Source organism: Phascolarctos cinereus, unplaced genomic scaffold (genome assembly GCF_003287225.1).
Source record: "Phascolarctos cinereus isolate Bilbo 61053 unplaced genomic scaffold, phaCin_HiC Scaffold_4;HRSCAF=312, whole genome shotgun sequence".
Taxonomy (NCBI): Eukaryota; Metazoa; Chordata; class Mammalia; order Diprotodontia; family Phascolarctidae; genus Phascolarctos; species Phascolarctos cinereus.
This window is the reverse complement of record NW_027555847.1, coordinates 414,068,720-414,084,304: the sequence shown is the minus strand read 5'-3', so window position 1 is coordinate 414,084,304 and position 15,585 is coordinate 414,068,720. Positions and strand designations below refer to the sequence as shown.

The window sequence follows — 15,585 nt, the reverse complement described above, 5'->3', positions numbered from 1 at the left end:
TATATATACATACATATGCAAAAAGCCCACCATAAAAATAATTGTAGTTGTTGCATCAGCACTGGTTGCAGCAGATGAAAAGGTAGAGAAATTCTCAGAAGTCCCTAAGACCCTTAAATTAAATTATCAATAATTGCCATTAAAAGGGAACTAGGGGCATCTAGGTGGTGCAGTAGATAGAGCTCTGGCCTTGGAGTCAGGAGGACCTGAGTTCAAATCTGGCTGCAGACACTTGAAACTTATTAGCTGTGTGACCCTGAGCAAGTCACTTAACCCCAGTTACCTCACAAAAAAAAGAGGACCAAAAGAATCTAAAAAGTGCCTATTTGAGTTATTTGCCAAATAGAGAGAGGTGGCAGCCAAAGACAACACTGGTTTAGAATATAAACTTGCTCAGGAACTCTTCTTAAAAGAGACAGTAGAAGATTATGAACAGTATCACCTCATGATGTAGGGAGAAATAATAAAATGATAATGAGATGTAAAGATAATGTAAAATTATTTTGAGTGCATTTAAGGATAAAAATGGAAGGAGTGTAATAAACTGAAGCAAAATGATAAACATATACAAAGGTTAAAAATAAATTACTGATATGTTTGCTTTTACATATATGACCATCATCTATCTATCTATCTATCCATCTATCTATCTATCTGTCTATCTATCTATCTATCTAGGTTTATTTATCTGTCTGTCTGTTGAGCCATCCTTTATGAATTCCTTATTCAGAGAGTCATAATGTGTTAGAAAGAATAAAAAAAAATAGAAAAAAGCAAGTCTAACAGAATATGAAATATTTCATACCCACAGTCTCCCTCAAACTTCTGCAAAGAAGAGAGGAAATTCTGCTCAAGGAAAGTAGCACCACCATATTTGCATTCTATCTTCATAGTTGTAAATATACTTATAGAGGAAGTAGAAATGGAACTGTAGAGTGCAAACAGGAAAAAGCAGCTCTATTAGATTAGCAGCTAGATTAGACTGCAGAAATAAAAAAAATGCATTAGAGTCCACATATAAGCCTGAGTCACACTGTATCACTAATGCACTTGTTTCTAGGGGAGAGTAAGCATATACTTGTAAAAACCAGTCCATGAAGAAATCCCATCTGCTTGGAGTAACTAACAATTCTAGAATTGTAAATTGTAAACAGATGTTTGTACTCCTAAACTTAGGTAATCCAAGCTTTACTGGAGTAATGTTCAGGTGTTGCTTGAGCCAAATCAGTTGATGTTTTCAGCAAAAATAGTGTTCTATTTTTAGCCAAAGGAAAAGTTTTCCTTAAAAGTTGGGAAAAGCCTCTCCTACTTTGCTCTTTTGTAGGATTCATTTTTTCCTTTTCCACCTATCAGTAACAGCTGGTGACAAAGCAGAAGAGTATCTTCTGTCTTCTCAGCAGCAAATCATAATAGAGATAAAAGTATAATCTGTCTGTTCCCTTTCCTCCCCACCCCACCCTTTTCTTCCTCTCCTCTCTTCTCTCTCTCTCTCTTTCTGTTTCTTTCTTCCTCTTTCTCTGTCCTCTTTTTCCCCCTCTGTGCATTTGTCTCTGTTTGCCTGTCTGTCTGTCTCTTTAAATGACTCCACCTTAGCTTGTGGTTAACCAAATCCTCATCCTTTAGTTAAGATCAGGTGAATTGTATTTCTCTCAAAATTGCGGAATATTTCTGTTGTTAATATTTCCCAGGTTATTAAAGTAAAGATTTTCTGAATTTTTCATATGCAAACCACTGAAGCATGTTGTTGTGTTTTCTACTCCTTTTATAGTCTAGAGAGATCTTGTTATATTCAAATGAACATTGACTTTCTCAGAGCTATGGGTCAGACAATTTCAGTAATTGCTTCTCTTAGAACTTTGAGAGGACTTATGTACCATATACTTGAACTGTTAAGGCAGACAGCTCAGCAACTGTTTTTTTCAGAGGCAGACTTAGGACCCAAACAATTAAATGGTCAAGGGCCATTCCCTTAAAGCATCACTCCCTTACATATCTGAACAACTGACAATGAATTTCACACAAAGGGCAATGGAGAGATATGGTGAGTTTGAGTAAGGTGAAGCATAAAAAATGATGAATTTTAAAGAACAAGGATAAGGGATATCAGAGAGCTAAACATAGGCAAAGGAAGATGGGCTGATTACAGAGCAGAGGTGAGAGATGATAGGTAAATGTTATCTAGTCATTTATTGATAACCTCAAGATGTCAGGAGAAACTTAGGGAGGTATTGAACATTTTTGTTAATCCTACGTGGCAAAATTATGGGAACTCATTGATTAGAGCCTTGCAGAGAAGGCAGACATCAGTAATTGTGACGATCATCATTGGAAGAAACATCAAAATCGATAAGGTCCATAGATCCACTTGTAGTTGACATTTGAGTATTCACTCTTGGCACTAGTTAGAAGTAAATCAGACACATACAAAAAAGCACTTCATCAATTCTGAGGAAAGTCAAAGACAACTGTGAGATTGAGATTAGATGATAGGTCAAGGATACAAATTAGTTTTAACCATTAATTTTCAAGTAGCCAATCAGGTTGTGAGAGCAAGCATGTGCTAGGCCTTCAAGTTGCCATTCCTCCCCTTTTTTGGGGGCACAGAATCATAGATTCATGAATTCATGAACAATTTTATGCTCTTTCTTTCCTATTAGGGTACTCTTTCTCCTTGCCTCAGAGTATCTAATGTGATTTCTTCTAATGCATGTTGAGGTGAAGAATGAGAGGATTTTATGACCTTAAGATAACTTTTCTGTTTATGTGAAGTGGAACTTTTTTTTTTAATGAAAGATATAGTTTTTGTAAACTTTTAGCATTACAAGATTTTAAATTACTCATTTCCATGAGTGATTCTTTCTAGTCTTTCATACCATCCTTCAATTCAAAAAAATGTTATAGGAAATGTTTAATTATGATAAATTTCAACGTTGTCTTTTTCGGTTTTCTGATTCATCTTTAAAAATTCCTTCTAAACTATTTTCCTGAATTCCTAGCCTTATTTTTTACCCTCTATGTAGAAATTACATGTGTTGGATTCCTGAATTTTTGAGGCTTCAGATTCTGAAAATGCATTTTACACATGCTTAAGTGGTGCTTAAAAATAACTATTATTAAAAATAATTGTCTGCCATTACTCTCTTATCTGTAATTATATGACAACAGATTATTGTGTGAACTAATAGGGTTTTTTGAAGAAGCGCTGTCCTCAAGAAGCTTCAATCCTTCGTCAGTTGTACACTGAGTCTTTCTCTGACCTGTATCGCTTCAGTATCCAGAGCTTGGACTACAAGATGGAGATGCTTGAGGCATTTGTGATCATGCAGAGTATTAATATGCTACAGGGCCTTATCCCTTCTAAGGTAAATGTAAAAAATAGAATTTTTCTGCTGTAGAATTGCTCTTTAAGAGTTATATGATGTTGTGAAATCAATTCCAGCTTGTGAATAAAACTCTGACCTTTACTAGCTTTGTGAGCCTGGATAAGTTACTTGACTGTTCTGTGCCTCAGTTTCCTCATCTGCCAAAGGAGAAAATATCATATTCACATTACCTGTGTCAGAGAATAGTTGTGATGGTTGTGCTTTGCCAACTTTAGGGTACCATATAAATGAGGTATTATGATATTTGAAACTGTTATCGAAGTGCTTCATTCTGTTAGAAATATAGGGGGAAACTAGCTTTCAAATTCAACTTTAGGATGTTTTACATTCCATTGTGTCTATTTATAAAAATGTTGGACCAAATGTATTCTTTTTATATTTATACAAAATCATATTATATAATATATTATTATACTTCTTATCAGTTATATATCAAAAACAATTCTTTAAGAAAACATAATTTGGAGTTGTAGCATTTTAATGTTGAAAGGGACCTTTGAAGACATTTAGTCTGACCTTTATCCCAAATCTGAATCCCCTCTATGATTCTAGCAAATATCTTTGCTTTCGATTTGAATTTTTAAGTCAATGTGGAGATCCATTTTAAGTCCAACATGATGGTATAATTGAAAAAGAAATTATACCTTTTGAATTTATATGTAGAAAATTAGCCTTTTACTTCCTCATCCATTACTACAGAAATCTGCTCTTCCTTCTGTATTGATTTTAATTGAAACTCCATGCAATAATTTTAGGTAGAAAATTATGTATTTAGAAGAAGGCTTCTTTATTCTACAGGAACAGGGAGGGGATATCACATCAGAACACCTGGAGAGATTATATATTTTCTCTCTGATGTGGAGTGTTGGGGCATTACTGGAATTGGAGGACCGCTCTAAAATGGAGAACTGGCTGCGGTCTCATGAAACACTGACATTGGATTTGCCACATTTGGCTGGAAATGAAGACACCATGTTTGATTACTACGTAACTACTGATGGTTAGTACATGTAGTTATATATTTGTAAGGATAGTGAATCAAGACTAGAATTCTTATTTCCTTGATTTAGGGAACTTCTGGGTCAGGTAACGCCATCTATCAATGCATGTCAGCACTTCCTCTTTAACTAAAAGAAAGTTGCTTGGATCACTGAAAGGTTAAGGGAATTTTCAGGGTCACTTAGCCAGGATGTGTCAGAGGTAGGACTTGAGTCCAAATTCTTCCTAGTTCCAAGGTCAGCTGTCTACACACTATACCAATCTGTGTCTTGCATCCATATGTAATACTGACATGATAGAATTTCCAGAAACAAAAATTTTCTGAATCATCATTTAAAATTGTCCATAAATTCAATATTCTATCTTTATGCATAAAGGAATCAAATATTAATTCATCCCCATCTTTTTAAATTGTTTTGATTGTGGTAAGAATGCAAACTTTTTTAAAAAAAAGCTAGGGATTTAACCTGAAATTTCATTATTATGAGGAAGTGCTAGGTGAGTAAACTCTCTCTACCAATGCCAATTGAAACCTTCTCTGTAGTTTATATTTTTAGGTAGTTGCCTAGAGCACTCAAAGTTAAATGACTTGCCCTACACAGTAATATGGGTCAGTGGCATATCTTTATAGCTTCTAGGCCTCTCTGTTTACTGCATCATGCTGCCTTTTAATTGTTTAAAAATAAACAAACAAAAGGACCTCATGATATAATTAAGGCATTGTGCTCAGAAAAGCATATTATAATAGAAAAAAAGTTCTGTTCTAGTAGTTAGAAGGCTGTCTCTGGAGTTTCTAACTATGTTACCATTGGCAAATTATTTTGCTGAGTCGGTTTTCTCGTCTACCAAAGAAGACTTAATACTTTTTAAGTGTCTGTTCCTTATGTACTTTAAATTCTAGGAGAATTTCATCTTGAAAAATAGAATTCTATTGAGGCCATATTTTCCTTAGTACTTCCTCGTAAATTTGGGCCAGCTCCTTAATTACTTACGTACTCAAGCCTCTGAAAGTGATGATATTTGTTTTACGTAGATTGCTCAGAAATTGTCTTGATAAGCACAAATTATTAAATAGGTATTTCATATGAAATATATTTATTTTAGCTGTGAAAACTTTAATTTTCTCTCTTCTAAACAGGCAAATGGATGCACTGGAACACATGTGTTGAAGAATATGTTTATCCTTCTGACTTTACTCCGGAATATGGCTCCATCTTGGTGCCAAATGTAGACAATGTGAGAACTGACTTCCTAATTAAAACTGTTGCTAAACAAGGCAAGGTATGATTTCTGTGACTTTTTTTGTTTAATTGGTATAACAGAAGCCTAACTGCAATGCCTCATTGTGGCATGGAGATTCCTCAGAGTATTAAGGCTAAGCCAGGAGAAAATAAGCTCTGGCAGCTTCCACATGGCTTGAAAGGCCTGAGGATAGGCCAGGCAACAGACTTTGTCAACTGAGAACCAGTCTTCTCATTGTAGCATGAAGGTTACATGGGGGTGTTAAAAGACTAAGCCAGTAAAAAAAAAAGGTTCTGGCAGCTTCCACATGGCTTGAGAGGTGGAAGGACAGGCCTGGCAACAGACTTTGTCAACTGAGGACCAACCTCACTAAGTTATGAGAGGATTATCTCCAGGTTGTCCAGAAGATGATGAACTGTTGGCCACAGTCACTCTTGAAGTGTATCTACCAAGTTGTGGAATATTTGTGATCAGTATCAGTGAAGTTAATATTCACACTGATGAAACCATTGATTCTTGAAGTATTCAAGTCTAATTTGGCATGTGGCATTTAATGAAACAGCTTTGGAAAATATAAAAAGTTTTTATATTTCAGCCACTTTAGAGCTGCTATTTAGAAAAAAAATTAATAATATATCCACAATAATATATTGTTTCATTACACCATAATTCAGTCATATTGGGCCTGTTTTTTTCTCATTCATTATCATGTATTATTTTACATAAATTGAGAGAGAAAAACTTAATTTTGATTTCAGCCAAAAAGAAAGATTTCTCTTTCAGTCATTTTATTATGTTTCTCAGATTATTCGTCTTCTATCTTTAGGCTGTATTGTTAATTGGAGAGCAAGGAACAGCTAAAACTGTTATTATCAAAGGATTTATGTCAAAATATAATGCTGAAAGTCACATGGTCAAAAGTTTGAACTTTTCTTCAGCAACTACTCCCTTGATGTTCCAGGTACCTTTTCTTTTGGTCATTTTTATATCTGAAACTTCCATAAGTCCAAATATTTCTTTGAGTATATTCAGGGACAGTAGCTTAATTTTTTTTATGCTTTCCAAGATTACTGTACCTTTCCTACTAGCTGGATGCCATCTTCAGCTTCTCATCCTGTGAAACACTCTACGAACATTTTACAATAAAACTTCCAGGGGTTGGTATCCTATGGTGCCAACATCCTTGTTACAAACTCTAGAGAAACTCTTTAGCTAGGGGATCTTACAGGCATCATGTTATAGGAGAGAGAACTCTAAACCATGTCAAGAAGACCTAAATTTGAACTCCTGTTCTGCTGATTGTTAGATATATGATTATGGACAAATCACATCAGCTTTTTGAAAGGGCTTCAATTTTCTCATCTGTGAAATGAGGATAATACCTATAGTACATACCTCATAGAGTGGTTAGAAGATTTAAATAATAATGCATGTAAAATGCTTGAAGAACTTTAAAATCTAATATAAATATCATTATGAATGTTAATAATGTCTAATCCTAAGTAGTAGTGAAGCCAGAAACTTGTCTGAACAAGGTAAAGGCCCCAGTGCTCCTGATATCCTCAGAGGCCATATATAGACATGTATACATACAAAATATTATTTTCAAGTAAGTGTACCATTATTGTCTTAAACTCAGAATGTAGAAAGCTTAATCGATAATTTTGGAGTAATGGGCCAGAATATTTCTAAAATATGTTTTGTCAATAACATTCTATGAATATGAATTCATTAAATTTCCCACTGAAACCTGCTTATTTTCTCAATTAAATATTTTCCTTTTATCTATCTCCATTTCCCCCATATTCTTCTAGGCTACAGATATGGAAATTATCTTTGATTCTTCCTTCAATTTCATCCTCTATGATCAATTTTTTTTATACTTCCTTAGAAATGTCTCTAGCATCTATTCCTGTTTCATTTACAGAGTTGACACCTTAGTCCAAACCTTTATTGGCTCATATTAAGTCTGCTTCAACAGCTTTTGATCTGCTCTTCTTGATTCTAGTATCTACTCACTCCAGTTATTCTTGTCACCACTGCCAGATTAATTTTCTTTTCAAAACTATTTTTTGGCTTTTTTTCAATTAGCAACCATTTATTTTCTTTCCTTCTAGAAAAAAAAAGCAAAGCAAAACACTTGTAACAAATGTATGTAGCCAAATAATACAAATTCCTATAATGGCCACATCTAAAAATGGGAGCCTTGTTGTCCAGCACCTCTCTCCCAAATAAAATGTGACTATCTACCTCCAAAAATTTGTAGTGGTTCCTTGATGAGTATCCTAGCAAATTATTCTGACTTTGAAACTTAAGGAGTTCTGGAACTCAAAGAGACCATAAGCATAATCTAATCCAGGGCTTTTTATTCTTTTTTGTGTCATGGAGATCATTTGTAAAGGGCTTAGCACAGTGCATAAGCATATGGTGGGTGTTCAATAAATGCTTCATGTACCTCTTTATTTGTCTGGGGAATCCTATGGAATCTCAGAATCATGTATTTTAAAAAAAAATGATAATTCAAGGAAATGTGAAATTTCAGTTAGAGACAAGTGAAAATAAAGATGTAATTTTTCCCATCCAAGTTCACAGATCCCATGAAATCTACCCACAGACCCCTTGGGAGATCTGTGGACACCCAGGTTGAAAGCCTCTGATATAGCTTAACCCGCATATTTTATAGTTGAGTAAGTCTAAACTCCTTTCATCTCAATAATCAAATCCCAGTTTTCCTTTACAAACATATTTGCCCATTTTTCAAAGCATCTTCCCTTTCTCCCCCCTTTCAGTCAGCCTAGCTTTCTTATTGTCCCTACAACATGTTGTGCTTATAGTTGTGTCTGCTGACCTAAAAACCCAAAGAGTCTCTGCCATCAGGGTACTTCTCTAGGGAGAGACAACATAGACTACAAGGAGGTTAGGTGTTATAGGAAAGTTGCACAATAGAGTCTTGTTATTGATGTGAAGTTGGGTTTTGTGAATTCTAAGTTCCATTCAAACAATCAGATTCTAGTCTTCTACAATAGACTATAACCCTAAAGGCATAGGATGTTAGGATCATAGGGCTAGAGCTAGAAGGGACCTCAGAGGTCCAATCCTCCTAGGGAAGTAAAGTGACTTATCCAAGGTCAAACATGTGTTCATTGTCAGGGGCGGGCATTTGTACTTAGGTCTTCTGATTTCGGAACCAATGCTCTTGCTACTAGATAATCATGTCTCATTCGCTGTCATTATCCAGGGTTTTTTTTATGACAAAAATCTAGTAAGCTCCTATTGTGTGTAGTTTAACAGACATTGTTGAATATCAAAGCAGGAAGTTGTTTTTATTGAAGATGTTGCTACTTTATTTCCTTTATTTGCTAGATCTTTCCAGACACTTCCAGCTTTGACAAATGATTGGCTCCTGTTGATACCAAATATTCAAAAAGTGAAGTGTGAAGGCCCAGGAGCCACTTAATCTCCCTCCTTTTGTGGACTTCAGACTTTTCCAGGAAGATACAACCTAGTAACATTTTTCTTCTTATCATCCTGGGACTTTTGATGTGGCATTAGGGCAAGATGAGAGTTTATCAGTGTAGGAATTGTTGTCCACTTCCAGCTATTCTCAGCCCCATCCAGAATACACAAAACTTTGTGTGTGTGTGATAAGCAGAGACTTTATACTCCTGTTTCCAGGCATCAGTGTTTCATGGACTCTCGTTTGCTGCAGAGATGTCAGAATGCTGTGAATTGCAGTATGTTGTAGTGTCCATTGACCATTAGTGCTGGACACAGCCTGATCTACTTTGCTAATTTCTTATTTTTTTTTTTAAGGTGGAAGCAGAGTGCATGATTATCTAGGCTGCAGGACCATTGCCATTGAGGGAATTTTTGATGATTGAGAATTGTTTTATTTTCTACTACAATTGTTTTAATTTAATTTAGATTTAATTTAATTGTGAAAACAATCTGAGTAGGTTGTTATTACACATTAAAAATAATAGTAGATTTTTTTTGTTAATAATTTTCAAGTTACATGTCATAGCTGAAATGATTTCCAAGAGCTGGGATTTGAATCTTTACAATATCCTTTTTTTATAAGTACTGGCGGCATCCTGGCTAATATTGAATTTTAATTTATTTGTTCTTCATAAAGAAATAGTAGATTTTTTCTATTTTTTTCCTGAACTCTACATTTCTTTGCTTTCCTTTGTAGTCATATACCATAAATAAAATAATTTAAAAATCTTAAGTCGCCTATAAATATAGGGCTTAGATATTGGAAAATAGCAATCCTAAATAAGATTACACACTCCTGGAGGTCAAGAAATGTGTCTTTGGTATCCCCACATTAATAGGCAATATGTATGTTTGCTGAATAAATGCTTGGAATGATATGGAGAGGATTAGCATTGGCCTTGCACAAAGATGACAAATTCATGGAGCATTTCTTTTGCCAGGCAGCATGACACTGGAGCTAGTGAGTCAGGTTCAGATCCAAAAAGACCTGTGTTCAAGGTCTGCTTCTGATACATACTGTCTGTGTGATCCTGGGCAAGTCATTTAATTTTTCTGGCTTTAGGCAACTTTCAAAGAATATAAGTGGGAGAGAAGGTGCCAACCTATATTGGTAGAGAAAATTTCCTCACCCTGTAAAAATAGTAGGTCCATTTCCTACGTAACTCCTTGATTGAGAGAGATCTTAATCCAATATTACCTTATTATTCTTCAGTTGATTGTTGCTTTCACTAATATAAATATTTCTTTTTATAGTGCAGATTTCCCCATTATGTTACAATGAATGTCTTCCTTTCCCCACTTATATTGATATCTTGGGTTCCTTGGGTTCTTCACAGTCTGTTCTTTTCCTTTTTTCAAGGAACTCAATATAGTGCCATTTTATATGGCAGAGCTGTAAATGCTTCCTCTTTATGGTACTGATTGTCACTCTGAAGATTGATTCCAGTTCTAGGATTCTTTCTTATTTTGGTAATTATATAGATAGGAGCCATCTACCATCAAAGCTTGCCTGAGATGCACTTGGCCCCCCTGAAATGACTTTATATATTTTTTAAATCTACTTTTTCATGTCACATGTACATGTAGAGAATGTAATCACCCTGAGGCTATGGTTTCAATTTTCATCTTTGTCTCCCTGATGCCTACAATAATGCCTAGCACATGCTTAATAAATCTTGTTGAGTTGAATTGAATATTAATCTTCCCTATAAATTTTCTGAGTGAGGCTTAATGACCAATTTTGCCTCCTGCTGTACTCTCCACTATCTATTGGATTATTAGGAGTCCCTGTTTGATCCCACTCTCACACACATCTTTCCTTAACCTCACAAGGTACCAAGAAAAACTTTGCCCAGAGATCTCTACCTTTGCACATTTCCACTGACATTTACTAACTCACCACTTATATTGATATGCAAACTAACTCACAGCTTGTGCTGCAAGTCTTTCCTTTTATAGATTATACCACATAAATGCACAAACACAAACACACACACAAACACATCATCTGAACTCTACTCATTCATGAAATTCCACTACATCGCAATTCTAATCAGTCACACAGGGATTGCTTTAATCATGCCCATTTTCCTGTGAATATCAATTTTAGAGAAAAGTCTTGAGGCTTTTTTTTTTATAGTCCTAGGGCAGAGTTTGGATGAATCACTGTAAATGTGCATGTAAAAGCTTGCTTTTCTTCCATATGTAACTGTCCATCTCTCCATTCTAATACCTGCATTAACCATGACTTCTCACAAATACTTTCTAGATGATTTGCCCAATTTGCCAGGTATCTGCTAGGTCTTTTAACATCTCAAAGCACCTAGGGGCAGCTAGGTGGAACAGTGGATAGAGCACCGGCCTGGAAGTCAGGAGGACCTGAGTTCAAATCTGGCCTCAGACCAAACACTTGACACTTACTAGCTATGTGACCCTGGGCAAGTGATTTAACCCCAATTGCCTATAAAAACAAACAAACAAAAAAACAACAAACAAAGAAACCAAAAAACCAAAAACATCTCAAAGCACCTAGACTGTCAATCTGTTCACCATTCTTCTCACTACACGACCAATCTAGTCCCCTTTCTGATCATATGTATTTTACTGGATTGTATCTTTTCTGAAATTTCTGGTCTAAAAGTCATCACTGGTAATATGTTGTCCATCAAGATCTTTCCAGTGTTATTTGAGTCACTTGAATTTTTTTTATTCTGTAGATACTATAATCCATATTTTTTAAATGATATTACAAGGAAAGTGCTGGTATAAAGTTCCCCAAATGCTATTCAGCCTGCTCTCTGATTCTTTTTACTTTTGGTCCTAGTTCAATGTCTATCTGCAATGCCTGTCCAAATATTTATGCATAGCTATACTATTTTGGTAGACTGCCTGTCCACCTACATAATGTGGACATTGAGAATTCTTTATCCATTTTGACTTTTCTGGTATACATTGCTAGACAAGTGTTTTCTGAGTAGTTATGGATTGTATGTAGCTTGATTCAGTTAGGACACTGCTATCTATTGCAGTTTAGGTTTGAGTGAGAGTGAGAGTAGTGGTGATAGAGTTTGCATATGTTTCCAGACCCCTGAGCACAAAAGCAGCTTCATTTAACTTTGCTGGCCTGCACAAGCCATCTGGCAGTCTGCTTGATTAAGAGAGCTGGCCAATAGACTTTGAAAGACTGTGCTGCCCAGAGTACAGACTTAAAAGCTTTCTGGCCATCAGCCCTGGTTAAATGAATACTGAGTATAGAAAAGCTCTGAGCAGACCTAAGGTCTTTACATAATAGAAGTTATAGCGTCATCAAAACAAGAAAAAAATAAGAGAAAGTAAATGTATAATATAGAGATTGAAGTACATTCTAATTTCACATAAGCTAAAATTCCTTTTCCTCCTAAATTAAAGCAGATTTTCAAATTAGAGCTGGGGAAGTTATAGGGATAATTCATACGCTTCAGATGTGTTTTTGCTTGCATATGTAGCATTTGGGGTTTTATCGGCTAATTCATATTAATGGAAAATATTCCCAGAAAGTTCTTTATGATCGATTCTCTTTCAGCTCATATTTTCACAGATGTTTCTGTTGATTATTTTGTTTCATAGCGGACAATAGAGAGCTATGTTGATAAACGCATGGGCTCAACATATGGCCCTCCAGCAGGAAAGAAGATGACTGTATTTATTGATGATGTAAATATGCCTGTAATCAATGAATGGGGAGATCAGGTAAGTTTCAGGGTATGGCAAGACTAATTTTTTTTCAAGTCAGGATTTAATTTCCAATATATTTTCATAAGCAAGAATTTACTTTCAAATTTTTAAACCTTTGTAACCCTGAAGCCTATCATTTTGACCGCATATATATATATATATATATATATATATATTATATATATATATATATAACTGTGTGGTGAATAAGGTGTTTTAATGTTGTGAGTTGTCTTTTTAAGGTTACCAATGAGATAGTTCGGCAGTTGATGGAACAAAATGGATTCTACAACCTTGAGAAACCCGGGGAGTTTACAAGCATCATAGATATCCAGTTTTTGGCAGCCATGATTCATCCTGGAGGAGGACGCAATGACATACCCCAGAGACTCAAGAGGCAGTTTTCTATATTTAATTGCACTCTCCCATCAAATACTTCCATTGACAAGATCTTTGGTAAGATGAATATGAAATTATTTGTAGGAAGTGATTTGGGGTGGGGACAAACTGAGGAAGCACTCAAAAGCTTCCCAGTGGCTAGCACTGGATCAACATTGGGTGGTCCTTATTCTATAGATTCTCTGAACCATTATTAGGAAGCTCTTCAGGGTAGAACTATCATTCTTGAGTAATATGCTTGATCTTATGTAGAAGAAATTGAATACTATACATTTTCACTTAACTTGAGTACGTGGATGGTTTTTAATTGCCAGAGGTTACTTCCCATTAAAAACTCACGTCAAACTCTTATACAATAATGCAAAGACTTGAATGTTCTACAGAGTTGGCCTTGTACTGTAGTATTGGCACATATTGTGGGTCTGGGTTGATAATACACAATGGTGTCTACTGGACAATGTAGCTATTGTCAATCTCAGCCCATGCTGTGGTTCTGTCAATGACTTGATATTTCATGTACAAACTGGATTCCATTGCATTTGGACGAAGGTCATTTAAGCCTTAGAAAGCAATACAAAACAGCACAAACACCAAAACACAGATTCAATTTGTTATTCAGAATAAATTACAGAATTAAAGTGAATTTCTTAGCAGGAAAATAAGTAGAGAGAATTTCATAAAATGAAATCATCAGACCAATCTATCATCATGCCAGTTTGTGCTTTCATGTTTAAAATAGCTTTATATCTGCTTTTTTATGCATCTAGTTCAAAAAGAGAGACACCCTAAATGCTGTGTATATGTCTATGTCTGGTGGTAAGTATAGTCATTTATCCTTTCTAGAAGTGATGTTGGTGGAACACTAGTTAAAATTACATTAAGGAGTTTCTCTTCCAGATCCAGAGATTCAGGGCAGAATAAAAGATAATAAGGTAGATTATATAGGTCAGGGACTCCCTGAGTCTGGATAACTGAGTTGGTAGGGCATCACACTCAATCTGAGAGTTCAGGGTTTGTGTCCCTGTTTGGGTTTGGGTTCTCTTTGGGTAGGTAGTGTGGGGAACTGGAAAGAATACTGATGTTAATTAAAATCTTATCTCCACCACCATCTGTGGGACTTTTGGCAAGTCACTGCTTCTCTGGGCCTTAGTTTCCTCATCTGTACAATGAAGAGGTTGAATTAGATAAGCCCAAGTTATACTTTGGCTTTAAAACTATTCATTCTATAAAATAAGATTCATTAGGTAAAAGGGAATGATCTGGAAACATATGTTTGTGGAGTATATAAGTTTAGGAAAGGTAAGAGAGGCCTTGTAGAATAAATGGCTGGATGTTTTTAATTATCTAAACTAAATAATCTATAAATATTATTATTTTGTTTATAAATTCATTAGCTTTTTAAATTTTTTAGTTGACTGCTTAATAGTTTACTATGATATACCTTCATTAATTTTTTGATCATTTCAAATGTTGATTTAAATGAATTTATATTAGAACACTGAAATGCAACAGGACATCAATTCACAGTAAAAAACAGGTTGCACTTCCTATTTCAAATGTGTAATTCTATTACGTGTATATACATAAAAAATCCTTGTTTTTAGTTTAGCTGCATAATTATATTTCCAACTAACTTATAAATATTTTTTTTTATCTGCAGGAGTCATTGGAGCAGGACACTACTGTACCCAACGGAATTTCTCAGAAGAAGTGGGAGATACTGTGGTTAAGCTGGTGCCACTGACTCGTAGGTTATGGCAGATGACCAAGATGAAAATGCTGCCTACCCCTGCCAAATTCCATTATGTATTCAACCTTCGAGATCTTTCCAGGATCTGGCAGGGAATGTTGAATACTACTTCTGAAGTTATCATGGAAATGGATGTAAGTGATACAAAAAATCACAGAGATGCAGCTGATGGGTTATACCATAGTACCATTTGTAAAGAGTTTTACTTGGCAATTTTGTTCTTCCTGGAATAATGAAAATGTATTGCATGAAAATTTAGGATGCATTTTATTGACTAACAAAAGAGGGAAAAACCAATACTATTCTGAGATTTAAAAAAGAGATACATCAACTTGATTTACATAATATTAAGGTAGTAATTTTTAAATGAAAAAGTATATAGTTAAATGCTTGACAATCTCTAACATAGATATAATTGTTTAGTCTTATAAAAAGAAATCTTTACTCATTTTATTCTTTTAAAATATTACTAATAATTCTCTTTTTAGAGTAATTATTATTTCTCAGTGAGCCTCTTTTAATAGAATGCTCCTTTGTAAGGAAATAAAATTAAGCAAAACATATGGGCCTATTGATATCATACAGCATATACCTTTTTTG

General features: G+C 35.0%; 1 protein-coding gene across 3 annotated transcripts in view; it reads left to right on the top strand.

Annotated features, from left to right (window-relative positions):
• The window catches only part of DNAH5 (dynein axonemal heavy chain 5), a 383,566-nt gene that overhangs the window by 227,801 nt on the left and 140,180 nt on the right, over positions 1–15,585 (top strand). For all 3 annotated transcript variants that reach the window (XM_021008643.2, XM_021008644.2, XM_021008641.2), the window contains exons 44-50: positions 3,186–3,362; positions 4,182–4,383; positions 5,521–5,663; positions 6,451–6,585; positions 12,729–12,851; positions 13,079–13,292; positions 14,896–15,119. In XM_021008643.2, the coding sequence (XP_020864302.1) occupies positions 3,186–3,362; positions 4,182–4,383; positions 5,521–5,663; positions 6,451–6,585; positions 12,729–12,851; positions 13,079–13,292; positions 14,896–15,119 (1,218 nt within the window). The remainder of the gene's footprint in view (positions 1–3,185; positions 3,363–4,181; positions 4,384–5,520; positions 5,664–6,450; positions 6,586–12,728; positions 12,852–13,078; positions 13,293–14,895; positions 15,120–15,585) is intronic.